The sequence below is a fragment of the Eucyclogobius newberryi genome, unplaced genomic scaffold (genome assembly GCF_026437365.1).
Source record: "Eucyclogobius newberryi isolate DKJ021-1_F unplaced genomic scaffold, fEucNew1.0.hap1 SCAF_10, whole genome shotgun sequence".
Taxonomy (NCBI): Eukaryota; Metazoa; Chordata; class Actinopteri; order Gobiiformes; family Gobiidae; genus Eucyclogobius; species Eucyclogobius newberryi.
This window is the reverse complement of record NW_027315724.1, coordinates 20,250,757-20,265,279: the sequence shown is the minus strand read 5'-3', so window position 1 is coordinate 20,265,279 and position 14,523 is coordinate 20,250,757. Positions and strand designations below refer to the sequence as shown.

At 48.9% G+C, this 14,523-nt stretch overlaps 1 protein-coding gene across 1 annotated transcript; it reads right to left on the bottom strand.

The window, feature by feature from the left end:
- Nucleotides 1-5,613: 5,613 nt before the first annotated feature.
- Nucleotides 5,614-14,523, bottom strand: pgm2l1 (phosphoglucomutase 2-like 1). The gene is made up of 14 exons (XM_072462421.1): nt 14,043-14,523; nt 12,981-13,148; nt 11,821-11,927; nt 11,563-11,647; nt 11,316-11,399; nt 10,919-11,115; nt 10,340-10,529; nt 10,104-10,204; nt 9,482-9,653; nt 9,304-9,397; nt 8,054-8,183; nt 7,592-7,781; nt 6,817-6,950; nt 5,614-6,510 (listed from the first exon to the last, which is right to left on the bottom strand). The coding sequence occupies exons 1-14, from the start codon at nt 14,295-14,297 to the stop codon at nt 6,408-6,410; spliced, it is 2,010 nt and encodes a 669-aa protein (XP_072318522.1). The 5' UTR covers nt 14,298-14,523; the 3' UTR covers nt 5,614-6,407.

Genomic DNA, 14,523 nt, shown 5'->3' with positions numbered 1-14,523 from the left:
TGGTGCGACTTATACTCCAGAGCCACTTATAGTCCGGAAAATACGGTATCATCTATTGTCTCATCAATCAATCACTCAATTAAACACACGTCTCCAGATCTTTGTGCGAGGCTCGGTCAGGAGTACCTTCACTGGAGGATTTGACCTACCGTGTGTGTCTTGGGTTGACAGAGGGGCGACCGGCGGCAGAGGGGCCTACATAACCGAGATGCCCATCTGTGAACACGTCTCCCTGGAGATCTTAACAATGTGGGCTATTTATACACAGGTACATGAATCATATGTACTCTTATGGCCTCGTGTGCTGGAGTTTATGAGCTTATATAACTCACAAACCGAGACTCAAAACGCTTCCGGCGGCGAAACTAAGCGGCGCTAAACGTACGCGGTAGGATTTATCAATTGCAAGTTACAAGCGCATGGGCCGCGGTATAATCGAAGTGACGTGCTGATGCTGCGGGACACGTTAAATGAGCGATTTGAAGAGGAAGACGATGATCCGTCTCATAATTAGTCAAGAATGGGCAGATTTTATGAAGCTCACGAGCCATTTATCTCTCAAGTTTCTGCTTGTGGGCGATGGGAATGTTTCAGCCCAGTGCACTCGGGATAGCACAAACTAGCCGAGAGCGGGGTTGGATTCGCCGTTTTGTACGAAAGACTTCAAATTTGGGTCTCCATCTGTGCCCGTCCACAGCATGAAGAGAGAAGGTAAGAGAGGGATGAACAGCCCTAAAGCCTCCAGATGTGTCTCCTGCATTTCGAGCGCACTTGTCACGACACGAGGAGGTAGGAGGGATTAAAATAGGAATTAAGGCCGCGCCAACGACTTTAAGTCAACGATCTTAAGCGATGTCACAGTCTCGATGATACGGTGGAGGCAGTGGACGGTGCGTGTTCTATTTTTCTAAATAAAGCCCTTTCACTAGCAAGGAGCGCGCCACAACAATGGAACATGAAAGAATATTTATTGATAATAGTGATGATGGCGCGACGGTGGATCGACGGTGGAGCGACGGTGGGGCGACGGTGGAGCGACGGTGGAGCGAGGATGGAGCGACGATAGGTCGAGGATGGAGGGACGATGGAGCGAGGATGGAGCGAGGATGGAGCGAGGATGGGTCGAGGATGGAGGGACGATGGAGCGACGATGGAGCGATGGTGGAGCGACGGTTGAGCGACGGTGGAGCGACGGTGGAGAGACGGTGGAGCGACGGTGGAGCGAGGATGGAGAGAGGATGGAGCGAGGATGGGTCGAGGATGGAGGGACGATGGAGCGACGATGGAGCAACGATGGAGGGACGATGGAGCGGCGATGGAGAGGCGATGGAGCGACGATGATATTAAGGTGGAGATGATAGAGACATGGGGTGGGAGGGTGGGGTCGAGAGAGCAGAGACAACAAGAGATGCTGTGGATAGGCCTTATAAATAGGGCTTCTGGGTAATTAGAGGTGTGGTTGAAGAGTGGGGCGTGGTTACTGGAGGAGTAGAGGTTGAGGCGTGGTCCTGCTCCCGAACCCAAGTTGACGATTAACATCTTCAACTACACTTTGTTGAAGCATGTGCCTATGAGAAGGAAATTGTCGCAAGCCCCACAGTTAATACATAGCTCAAATCAACATATTTAACTTGTGTTCAAAACCAGTGCACCGGTGTTCTCACCGATTGAACGTGCTACGGCTGAAATGTGTTGGAAATACTTTGCGAGTTTGGCGTTTGTTATTCTAGTACGACTTGTTACGCAGAAAGCCTGGCAGGTTCTATTTGGTGAGAAGAAACGCTGCTTTTATTTGTCATTTTCACACTTGCGACCGCATTTCATACTCGAGTGCGACTTATATAAGTGTTTTTCTTCTCTATTATGCATTTTTTGGCTGTTGCGACTTATACTCCGGTGAGACTTATAGTCCGGAAAATACGGTATAAAACTTGCATTAATTCAAGGCAGATCGAGATTGAATTTTCTCTTCATACGACACATATTTGAGGATTTCAGCTTCCTGTTTGTGAAGTGATATTTGGAGGACTTCTAACCCATTCAAAAAGTGTAAATATGTCTGGTTTGACTTGTCGTTGCTATGGACACGGTGCTAGATTTCCATAGCTCAGACATTCTGAACGGCCGAGGCTTTGTTAATGATTCACTTTCTCATACAGAATTTACATCCGAGAGGCGTAGCAGCGCATGCAAAAGTAATGTTTGTAATGAGGTCACAAAATACAATCTAAAAAAGTTTAACATGGAGGCATTAAAACCAGAAGAGACAAGGTAAGAAGGAGCGGCTACATTTTTAATAAACGATTGAGCGATGCAATGTCCAGAGAGACGGCTGAGGGAACGAGCGGCTACTGAACTCGTCCCGGTGTAATAGAGTAAACGGGGGTTCTCAGAAAGGGGAGCGCGTCCGTCCTCTGAGCGGCTGGCTGGGCTTTAGTGTATACTGTATGGACATTTGTTTTAATTAAACTTGTTGAAAAATGTGTGATTAGACATTTACTTTATGTATGTGGAAATGAAGCGGCGATGGAGCAACGATGGAGCAACGATGGAGCAACGATGGAGCGGCGATGGAGCGGCAATGGAGCGGCGATGGAGCGGGGATGGAGCGACGATGGAGCGGGGATGGAGCGACGATGGAGCGGGGATGGAGCGACGATGGAGCGGGGATGGAGCGACGATGGAGCGGGGATGGAGCGATGATGGAGCAACGATGGAGCGGTGATGGAGCGACGATGGAGCGGCGATGGAGCGGGGATGGAGCGGGGATGGAGCGACGATGGAGCGACGATGGAGCGACGATGGAGCGGCGATGGGGCGACGATGGAGAGACGATGGAGCGGCGATGGAGCGAAGATGGATCGACGATGGAGCGGGGATGGAGCGACGATGGAGCGACGATGGGGCGACGATGGAGAGACGATGGAGCGGCGATGGAGCGAAGATGGATCGACAATGGAGAGACGATGGAGCGACGATGGACAGACAATGGAGCGGCGATGGAGCGGCGATGGAGCGGCGATGGAGCGGGGATGGAGCGGTGATGGACAGACAATGGAGCGGCGATGGAGCGAAGATGGATCGACCATGGAGAGACGATGGAGCGGCTATGGAGCGGCGGTGGAGCGACGATGGACAGACGATGGAGCGGCGATGGACAGACGATGGCGCGACGATGGAGCGGCGATGGAGCAACGATGGAGCGACGATGGACCGACGATGGAGCGAAGATGGATCGACCATGGAGAGACGATGGAGCGACGATGGAGTGGCGATGGAGCGGCGGTGGAGCGACGATGGACAGACGATGGCGCGACGATGGAGCGGCGATGGACAGACGATGGCGCGACGATGGAGCGGCGATGGAGCAACGATGGAGCGACGATGGACAGACGATGGACCGACGATGGAGCGGCGATGGAGCGGCGGTGGAGCGACGATGGACAGACGATGGACCGACGATGGAGCGGCGATGGACAGACAATGGCGCGGCGATGGAGCGACGATGGAGCGACGATGGACCGACGATGGAGCGAAGATGGATCGACCATGGAGAGACGATGGAGCGACGATGGAGTGGCGATGGAGCGGCGGTGGAGCGACGATGGACAGACGATGGCGCGACGATGGAGCGGCGATGGACAGACGATGGCGCGACGATGGAGCGGCGATGGAGCAACGATGGAGCGACGATGGACAGACGATGGACCGACGATGGAGCGGCGATGGAGCGGCGGTGGAGCGACGATGGACAGACGATGGACCGACGATGGAGCGGCGATGGACAGACAATGGCGCGGCGATGGAGCGACGATGGAGCGACGATGGACAGACGATGGACCGACGATGGAGCGAAGATGGAGCGGCGATGGAGCGATGATGGACAGACGATGGAGCGGCGATGGAGCGGCGTTGGAGCGGCGATGGAGCGATGATGGACAGACGATGGAGCGGCGATGGAGCGGCGATGGAGCGGCGATGGAGCGACGATGGAGCGGCGACGGAGCGACGATGGTGCGACAATGGAGCGACGAGAGTTGGCTGGGTAGAGACTCAGGATGGGGGCTCTGTCTCGGGTAATCAGCCCCGCCCCCTCTGTAGATGGTGATGTGTTAAGGTGGAGATGATGGAGACATGGGGTGGGAGGGCGGGGTCGAGAGAGCTGAGACGACAAGAGATGCCGTTAATATAAGGCTTCTGTAATTAGAGGTGTGGTTAAAGAGTGAGGCGTGGTTACTGGAGGAGTAGAGGTTGAATGTAGAATGAAATCTTTGTAATAAAAAAGAATAAAAGGTTTCATAACTGAATGTAATGTCAAAGAGTAAAAGAAATGTTTGTAGTAGTAAAGCAACAACACGTTTCTTTGGTGAATCTGCTCGTCTTTTATCGTTTCACTGTTTGTTTTAGGGCGACACAGCCCCTGGGTTTGACTCCCGGTCCTTTCTGTGGAGTTTGCATGTTCCCTCTGTGTCTGCTTCACTATGGTAAATGGTCACATTTTTATATAGCGCTTTTCTACCGTCAAGATACTCAAAGCGCTTTACATCAAGGAACCAGTCACCCATTCACTCACACATTCACACCCCAGATCTACGCAGACACTGGGGGGTGAGTTTGGTTAAGTGTCTTGCCCAAGGACACAACGGCAGTATTCACATGAGGCAGCTGCGATCGCACCGCCAACCTTTGGGCCAGTGGATCTGACCACTCTGACCGAGCGGGGAGTTGAACCGCCGACCTTCGGATCAGAAGACGAGCCCACTATATCAAATGACTAAAATTATAGTTATTTTTTGTAAAGGTCAAACTCACAGCACTAAAGTGAGAATTCAAAAGTGAAGAAAATCAAACAGTGAAACCCTTTTTGGTCAATAAAAGACCAGCAAATTAACAAAGTTCAAACATTTCCTCTGAAAAGCGATCTGAATCTCAGCTGGACTTTCCTGCTTTGAAAAGATGAATGAACATTTTAAATATTTTCACGCTCTGTTTGTTCAATCCAGTTTTGTGAAGTTCTAATGTGAGTTTGAGTTTTAGAACCAGTTTTTTCCAGAATCTCCTCTGCCTCTGGGGCCCTCTGGTGGACACTGCAGTCACTGTGACTCTTGTTTGTCAGAATCTGGTGCCTATAAACCCTGTCACCACAAGCTTTCTGGTCCAGTCTCTTTCATCCGACACTTTATTAGGTACAGCTTAGAACATGTGACGTTCTCCAGAACAAATGGAGAACATGAGCTGAAATTAGTTTTTCTTTTAAGATAGTCCAATCATTATTTTGTTTTAATCCTCTAAAATGTGATTCTATCAATGTATATAACTATATAAAATGTCCTTCTCACAGACCCTGGGCACCACTTTCATCTTCCTCGCCCTCGCCAGCTTTTCTCAGCTTTGCCCATGGTATTTCTCCAGTTTATCGGCCCAGAGAAGGGCTGGAAAAGGCGTGGCAGGTGAAGGTGAAAGTGGTGCCCAGGGTCATCGGAGCACTCGGGGCCCCCCAAACTGGAGGCGGGGCTACAACAGATGGAGAAACATCAGACATCTCAGTCCAGAAAATGAACAACAAAGATACTGAAGAACCCTTAGGCTTTAAAAAAATAAATAAAATAAATACAGATTTGAATCAGAGCTTTATTGACACACTAGACAAACAGCATTTAATGAACACAGATGATCTTTGTGTCTCACGCCAAGAATTTAATTAAATTAATTTTGGTAACAACATCAAAAGAGCAATTGAAGGGCTTGAAGGGCTAACTAAACCAGGTTTAAGAGCCCTCTCTATCTCCGTACATTTTATGAAAATACGTATCATTTCATAAATATTTTTGTCTCGAGTAAAAAAAATAAATACTAAACCTAAACTGATCAGTTTCTGAAGAAGAAACAAGGAAAACGACTCATACAGAAGAACTTATTACACACTTGAAATGTTATTTTTACAGTTTTGTGAATGAAATGTTTAAATCCAAACAGAGATAAAACTTCAGAAAAGAGGACAATATTTAAATAATAATCTGTTCTACAGCAGCAACAACAAAAGCACAAAAGTCTTCTTTAGTCACAAATGCCTCAAACTTTAAACCAAACGTTGAACGAGTCTTAGGACTTCCACAGGGATTTTCACAGTAAAAGTCTTTCCTAGATGTAGGGCGGAGCGAAAGGCCACGGTGCGGAGCTAAATGCCATGGGGCGGAGCTAAAGGCCACGGGGCGGAGCTAAGTGCCATGGTGCGGGGCTAAAGGTTGGTGGTGGTGCTTTTAATGGCGGTTGGCAGCCAACTAAAATGGTGCATTTATCGCCACCTACTGAAGTTCTACGTCTTCAAAGTGTGTTTTATGCTATACCGTAAAAAAAAACTGCGGGGCTAAAGGCTGTGGGGCGGGACTAAAGGCTGCGGGGCGGGGCTAAATCCTGCGGCCAAGCAGGTGGTTCTTCTTCGGCTCCAGAAACTCGTCCAATAGCGATGCAATGACAGCATTAAGCTCCGCCTCCAGCTGAGACACGTTGCTGAAAAACAAAATTACAGAAAATGTGCGGAAAGATGAAAAATAACACAAGTAACTTGTGTAGTATAAATGTGAGCGTTAGTATTGGTCAGTGTATTATTAGCATTAGTACAGTACTCGGCATACAGTAGTAGTATTTGCAGTATTAGTAACTCTCTTTCCCCCCTCTCTCGATGTACAGTAGCAGTATTTGCAGTATTAGTAACTCTTTCCCCCCTCTCTCGATGTACAGTAGTAGTATTTGCAGTATTAGTAACTCTTTCCCCCCTCTCTCGATGTACAGTAGTAGTGTTTGCAGTATTAGTACCTCCGCTCTCCCGCCTCTCCGCAGATCTCGACGTACATCTTGATCTTGGGTTCGGTGCCGCTCGTTCGTAGCGTTGCTGTGACACCGTTCTCCAGCCAGAACGTGATCATGTGACCGCCGCTCACAGGAAGTACCTGGAGTCACATGATCAGCCATTAAACCAGATGCCCTCCCACAGGCTTTTCTCCTGGTTTAAGAGGATTCTTCTGTCATATTACAGGGATAATTCTAATCAAATGAAGCCGATTTATTCTTAAATACAAAAACATTGCACCTGATGGACAAAATGTGGATCTTCAGAGGGGACACACCGCAAATAGTTTGAGAGCTCTGCATTAGTCGGATAAGGCTTGTTTTAATCAGCAGAAGGAGCCATCACCGGAGTACATTCTGCCTCTGATGGAGGGAATAAACATGTGCAGCAGGAAGTGGCCAAAGAGACTCCTCACATCTGCATGAGTCTCTGAGACTCTTTTCTCTTATATTGGCTTCATGTGAAACCTACACATGTTTATATCGGCCATTTATCTCTGGGACAAACTGAAAGAACTTATAAACATCCCTAATATTTTACCAATGCGCAAACCCCACCTCAAAAAAGAAATAGAACGCGATAGAGGTGAAAAAAGAGTGGGTGACCGTGCTGCAGCTCGTCTCATCCCTCTAAAAATATTAGTGATTTTTGTGAATGTGGAGGGACTGGACTGTTCTTGACAACAGACTCCAAACGTTCGATCAATTGGCAACTTCCATCTGTGGCACAAACCGCGCTCACCCCTCGGCAGTCGACTTGGCGGCTGTCGTAGGCCGTGCCGATGTCCCGCACGTCCAGGATCCTCCAGGAGCCGCAGGTTTTGGGGTACGAACCCGAACCCTCGAAGTCACGGATCCGAGCGAAGATCCGGTTCACCGTGTGCGGATCGTGACAGATGACGTACGACGTGCGAGAAACGTGGAAACCATAACTGCAGAAACAAAAACAGAGAGACAGAGACAGAGAGGCAGAGGCAGAGGCAGAGGCAGAGGCAGAGGCAGAGGCAGAGGCAGAGGCAGAGGCAGAGACAGAGACAGAGACAGAGACAGAGACAGAGACAGAGAGAGAGAGAGAGAGGGAGAGAGAGAGAGGCAGAGAGAGAAATATCACTTTATACTCATAATAATTTGAGATGATGTTTTCTTATTTATTTGAGATGATGTTTTCTTATCTTACTGACGCTGGCTTTGGGTTCAGACTCACGTGTGGTAGATGTTCTGCAGTTGTTGGCTCAGACTCAGGTTATTGTGTCGGAGGAAAGTCGCCATCTCAGCCACGACGACCGCCGCACTCACACCGTCTTTCTCCGGAACCAGACCGCCACAGAGGAAACCTGTGGGAACCCACAACCTCAGGGGGAATCGAACCCAACACCTCAGGCTCAGGGGGAATCGAACCCAACACCTCAGGCTCAGGGGGAATCGAACCCAACACCTCAGGCTCAGGGGGAATCGAACCCAACACCTCAGGCTCAGGGGGAATCGAACCCAACACCTCAGGCTCAGGGGGAATCGAACCCAACACCTCAGGCTCAGGGGGAATCGAACCCAACACATCAGGCTCAGGGGGAATCAAACCAACAACCTCAGTCTCAGGGGGAATCAAACCAACAACCTCAGGGGGAATCAAACCAACAACCTCAGGGGGAATCAAACCAACAACCTCAGCCTCAGGGGGAATCAGACCAACAACCTCAGGCTCAGGGGGAATCAAACCAACAACCTCAGTCTCAGGGGGAATCAAACCAACAACCTCAGGGGGAATCAAACCAACAACCTCAGGGGGAATCAAACCAACAACCTCAGCCTCAGGGGGAATCAGACCAACAACCTCAGGCTCAGGGGGAATCAAACCAACAACCTCAGCCTCAAGACGAGGAATCTAAACAGAGAAGCTAACACAGTTTGCAAAATGTTAAAGTAATTGTTTTACGTCTACTTTTAAAAACGCTTTCACTAAAAGTATTGTTAAATTATGTATTAAATGTTTTTTACAGGCCTAATGTTTTAAAGTTGCTTTAATAAAAACATTAACAAAACCATTATTTTTAGCAGTGAGAAGAACAGGAGACGAGTAATGCATCCATTTGCAACTTTTCTTCTTTGATCAAACCGCACGCGCACGGCTGTGTCAGAACCAGACACAGCTTAAACTAGCGAATGTGAAGATGACAGAATATCAGGCTTTGACTACACCCCCTGGTATTCTCTATAAGGCAAACGTTTACACCATCCACAGGCTAACCGCTCTGCCACAGGCTAACCAGGCTAACCGCTCTGCCACAGGCTAACCGCTCTGCCACAGGCTAACCGCTCTGCCACAGGCTAACCGCGCTGCCACAGGCTAACCAGGCTAACCGCTCTGCCACAGGCTAACCGCTCTGCCACAGGCTAACCGCTCTGCCACAGGCTAACCGCTCTGCCACAGGCTAACCGCTCTGCCACGGAACTCACCAATAGACTCCTCGAACGAGAACAGGACTTTGTGTCCAGACTTCAGCAGCTCGTGGATCCTGTTCCCGATCCATTTGAACCCAGGAAGAGTCTCCTGAAACACGGCCAGAACCGGGTCAGAACCGGATCAGAACCAGGTCTAAACGGGATCAGAAGCAGTTCTAAACCGAGACTAAACCTCGTAGCTGAGTCCTTCTTTTCTGCAGATGCTCTGGAGGATCTTGGAGGACACGGTGGTGGCCAACATGAAGACTTTCTGCTCTGGATCCTGGGTCTGTTTGTGGTTCAGTAACATCCACCATCCGAGGAGAGCAGCCATTTCATTCCCCGAGAAGATCCTCCACTGACCACTAGGTGAGGAGGAGGAAGGAGGGGAGGAGTTAGAGGTTAGGGGCTAGGACACAGGACAGAAGGCACAGGACAGAGGGCACAGGACAGAGGGCACAGGACAGAGGACAGAGGACACAGGACAGAGGGCACAGGACAGAGGACAGAGGACACAGGACAGAGCACAGGGCGAACAAGGCGCAGGACAGAGGGCACAGGGCGAACAGGACGGGCGCAGGACAGAGGGCACAGGACAGAGGGCACAGGACAGAGGGCACAGGACAGAGGGCACAGGACAGAGGGCACATGGCACAGGGCACATGGCACAGGGCACATGGCACAGGACAGAGGGCACAGGACAGAGGGCACAGGACAGAGGGCACAGGACAGAGGGCACAGGACAGAGGGCACAGGACAGAGGGCACAGGGCACAGGACAGAGGGCACAGGGCAATGAAATTAGAAGATGTTTACTTTTGCTCGTCCTTCTCGGCCACAGCGAGTCGATCTGCATCTGGATCTGTGGCCAAAACCAACTGCGCCTGAACTTCATCAGCCAGAGACAGAGACAAGGCCTAAAGACAAAAGGACAGAGGACATTAGTGTCGAGACAAGTCTTTGTAAACGTGATACAATATACTCTGAATATCGTGAGCAGTATTTAGTAATGAATGAATAAAGTTGGCAGTAACAGCAGTAGCAGCAGTTACCAGCACGGGAGCGCCCTCCTCGGGGTTTGGGACACTGACGGTGGGAAAGTCTGGGTCGGGATCTTTCTGCTCCAGGACTGGGATCGGAGGATTCAGACCAAAGACTTCAAAGGCTTTCTGCACAAACTCATGTCCCACACCGTGAAACGAAGAGTGGACTGTCCTGAGAGAAGACGCTCTGTTCAGAGACCTGAGGAGACAAAGACCGGTTAGGATCCACGCTGGACCATCCTAAAACTACAGAGACATGGCCAGAGAGACTGGTTAGGATCTGCTCATGTTTTATTCATAAATCTAAACTAAATCCTCCTGAATGACACTTTTTAATCCTCAGATCGATCTGAACGAGTCACAAAAAGACATTTAGTACTTCCAGGTTTGTGTGTGTGATGGGCGTGGCTAAAGCTTGCGTAAACAGGAACAGTTTTGCCTCATTTCTTTGACTTCTCTGCAAAACCTCTCTTTATGTCATGCTTTGGATCATGTCAGACGCATTATGACCTGGAAATATCACTGTTTGGGTCTGCGTCGATGAACAGGAAACAGCTGTAGCCCTCAAAGACTGATGTAGGTTCTCACCTGTGATGGCAGAGCAGACTCACGTCCCTCAGATAATCTCTGGTCACGTCCTTCAGAGGGTCCGACCTCAGGGGACTGTGTGCGCTGAGCTCCAGACTCCAGCAGGAGGCGCTCCAGGGACACAGCTGTTCTTTAATGCAGCCGACGATCTGTTTGTCATGAGGAGAAATGATCTGAGCGCCGGAGCTCCAGTAAACCTGCAGGGGGCAGCACAGAGACTGTTAGAGCTCCAGTAAACCTGCAGGGGGCAGCACAGAGACTGTTAGAGCTCCAGTAAACCTGCAGGGGGCAGCACAGAGACTGTTAGAGCTCCAGTAAACCTGCAGGGGGCAGCACAGTCTGTTAGAGCTCCAGTAAACCTGCAGGGGGCGGCACAGAGTCTGTTAGAGGTCAGTACCTTGTAGCCGTTGTCGTCTTTGGGATTGTGTGACGCTGTGATCATGATTCCTGCTGCAGCTCCAAACTTCAGCACCGCAAACGGCTGAAAAGACCATGACCAGGGCTTAGATCCAGGAAAAGTACTATATAGTAAAAGTATTTGATAGTAAAAGTACTTGGTAAGTAAAAGTACTTGGTAAGTAAGTAAAAGTACTTGGTAAGTAAAAGTACATGGTAAGTAAAAGTACATGGTAAGTAAAACTCACCACATATGGAGTTGGGACAAAGGAGGAAAACAGACGCACCGGGATTTCTTTGGTTAGAAAAACAGCAGCCGCCAAACCAGCCAATCTGAGACAGAAGAGTGTGAGGCACAAGGGCACAAGGGTAGAGGGGGCACAAGGGTAGAGGGGGCACAAGGGTAGAGGGGGCACAAGGGTAAAGGGGGCACAAGGGGTAAAGGGGGCACAAGGGGTAAAGGGGGCACAAGGGGTAAAGGGGCTGTCTCAGATGCCCTCCCGTACCTCTGGCTGCTGCACTCGCTCTCTTTAAGAGCTCGGTTGTCGAACCCGATGACGATTCCTCTCGTCTGAAGGTCCGAGACGCAGCGGAGCAGGTGAACGCATAGGCCCTGCAACAATACACACACACACGACACACACACGACACACACACACGACACACACACACAAGGGTTAGAAATATCATACACATTTATACTCTCGTTTGGGAGATCCCACTAGATGTTTTTTGTTTCTTTTTCAGATTAGTTTCACGATTCACTCCATAACACGTGTGGCATCATCCATCTTCTGGAAACTGAAAAGATCTCCGCGGAAATGGAGAAACATGCAAGTAGTGTGTCGCTACCAGGAATGTTATGCAGTGTGGCTTTAATCTGTTCACCGTTACGCTTGTCCCTTGTTCTGCTTGTGATTTTAAATGAATAAAAGTGAATAAGTTCCACACAGACACAAAGCTTCACATGAAACATTTCACTCAAATCAACTTTATATTACGGTTATAAAAATCAGTAGCGGTCGGTGACTTTCATGGACGGGGAGCAGACTTTGGATGTTCATTAATATTCAGTGGATACATTTGCACGCAAAAGTAAAAAGAAAACACACGAAAATGCAAGGTCATGATTTGAACCCTTCTCTCCAGCGTGAAGGACGACCACTTATTATACGATCAATTCATTACACAAACTAGCGTTCTATGTTATTAAAATGCTGCCTGTATCTCTAACTAATGTCTAATCATTACAAACGTGAACAGAGCCTGAGCTACAAACACAGACTTGTCTCTAAAAGATAATTTTTAGGCCTCTGAACACGGCCACAGACTGAGCAGCTGCGAGAGAAGAAGAATCAAGCTTCCTGCAGTACTGCTCAGTGGCCTGTGGAGGTCACTAAAAGACACCGACTTCAGCCAAGCTTCAGAGGCAGAAGTGAGAGGCTTATTTAGATCAATATAGTTGTGAGACACGGTAATTTTGAATTTCATTGGTCAATCACTGCTTGCCTTGATTGCCCTGACCATGCGACACTGACAAAAAAATAAAATATACAAAAGAATAAATGAATACACAGGCATTACATGTTACTGATACTTCGTTATGTTGTTAAAATATGCGCTGAACAAGTTTTGGACCTGGTTCTGGAGCTGGTTCTGGACTGACCTGGGAGCTCTGGATCACGGTCAGGTCGTTGATGCGGTTGAACCCTGCTCCCATCTTGGCTCGGAGTCCTGCGGTTCCAAAACTGAGTCTGGACCCGAGTCTGGACCGAAGCTCAGAAACCTGCTTCTGGTCCAGGAGAGTCTGGATCTGAGCCCGAGTCACAGGGTTCTGCAGAGAGAAAAAACACTAAAACACATACGAAAAGTCCTTTTATAGCAAAGACAGTGATATTATTAAATCAAATGGTCAAAGAAGAATAAACTATTTCTGATTGTTGTCAATAAAACACTCACACACTCACATTCGGAAATATTCTCTCAATAGAAGTTTTTAGTTTCCATATTTACAACTTAATTTGTTTAAATAAATAATCGTTTGGCGTTGAACACTAAAATAATCCTTAACTGCGGCTCTAAATGGAACTAAAACATATTAAGTCCAGTGAAGGTAGTGGCATTTGAAATGCGACAGCTCCGGAGAAAATATACTTTGTTGTTTTTAATTTAATTTAAATGTATTGAACACGCCGAAGGTTCCAGGGTGTAATAAAACACTGATTGTTTTGTGTTTATGCTGGAGGAAGTAACTTATATTCGCAATTAAATAGACAGAACAGGCGATTGTTGACGGGAGTTCAGGCTTTTCCCCGTCACATTTAGCCGCTAGGTCTACTTGGCCAAACGGAGAATAAATATACGATATTCACTCAAACTAAAACATATAAATGAAACAAGCCAAAGCCGAATTTAAAACAATGTCACCAGAGACAATAATTATTTAGTCTTCTGAAGATACCTCATACTCGCAGGTTAAAACATCTGTTTTTAATGGAACATGGTGATTTTGAGAGCTGATCTATTAGTTTCTTAAGACATGCAGTTACTTATGCGGACTTATTTATACGTATTTTTAGGTTAATGTCAATGCCGAATTAACGCTATTCAAAAGTGCATTTAGAAATACTTAACACATTTAAATATACGTAAGTGCAAGTGCCAAAGTAACGCAGTTGAAGTCAGAAGTGTAGGTTTGCCGGAGGCGGTCCGGTGTTAGCTCACTCACTCTGTCCCATTGCAGCCACTGCTCCACGGCGCGGTCCAGAGACGGGTCTTCGGTGCTCCACGGGAGGCTCAGGAGCTTGGGGCCGGGGCGCTGGAACTCGAGGCCGGGGCGCTGGAGCTCGAGGCCGGGGCGCTGGAGCTCGAGGCCGGGGCGCTGGAGCTCGAAGCCGGGGTGCTGGAGCTCGAGGCCGGGGCGCTGGAGCTCGGGGCCGGGGCCGGGGCTCAGGGCTCCGTTCATCCCGCTGTGGTCACCCATGCTTCTGTCTGCGGCGCTCCGGGATGACACCGGGGCTCGCTCTCACACGGAGCCGGCTCTGAGAACGCGGAGACGGGAGGACATGGCTCTGTCCACGGGCTCAGAGGCACCGTGTCTCCGGTGAATGTCAGCTCCGTGTGTCCGTTACATAACGGAACATAACCGGAGCGTGAGATCAATCCAGCATAAAAACTTTAAATATCACAAGTTAACAGCATTATCGCCA

Coding starts and splice junctions, on each gene's coding strand:
- pgm2l1 (XM_072462421.1), bottom strand. CDS start 14,297: ATGGGTGACCACAGCGGGATGAACGGAGCCCTGAGCCCCGGCCCCGGC. Junction 11,116..11,315: donor AAGACGACAACGGCTACAAG/GTACTGACCTCT, acceptor TGCCCCCTGCAG/GTTTACTGGAGCTCCGGCGC. Junction 8,184..9,303: donor CTCGTTCGAGGAGTCTATTG/GTGAGTTCCGTG, acceptor GGGTTCCCACAG/GTTTCCTCTGTGGCGGTCTG.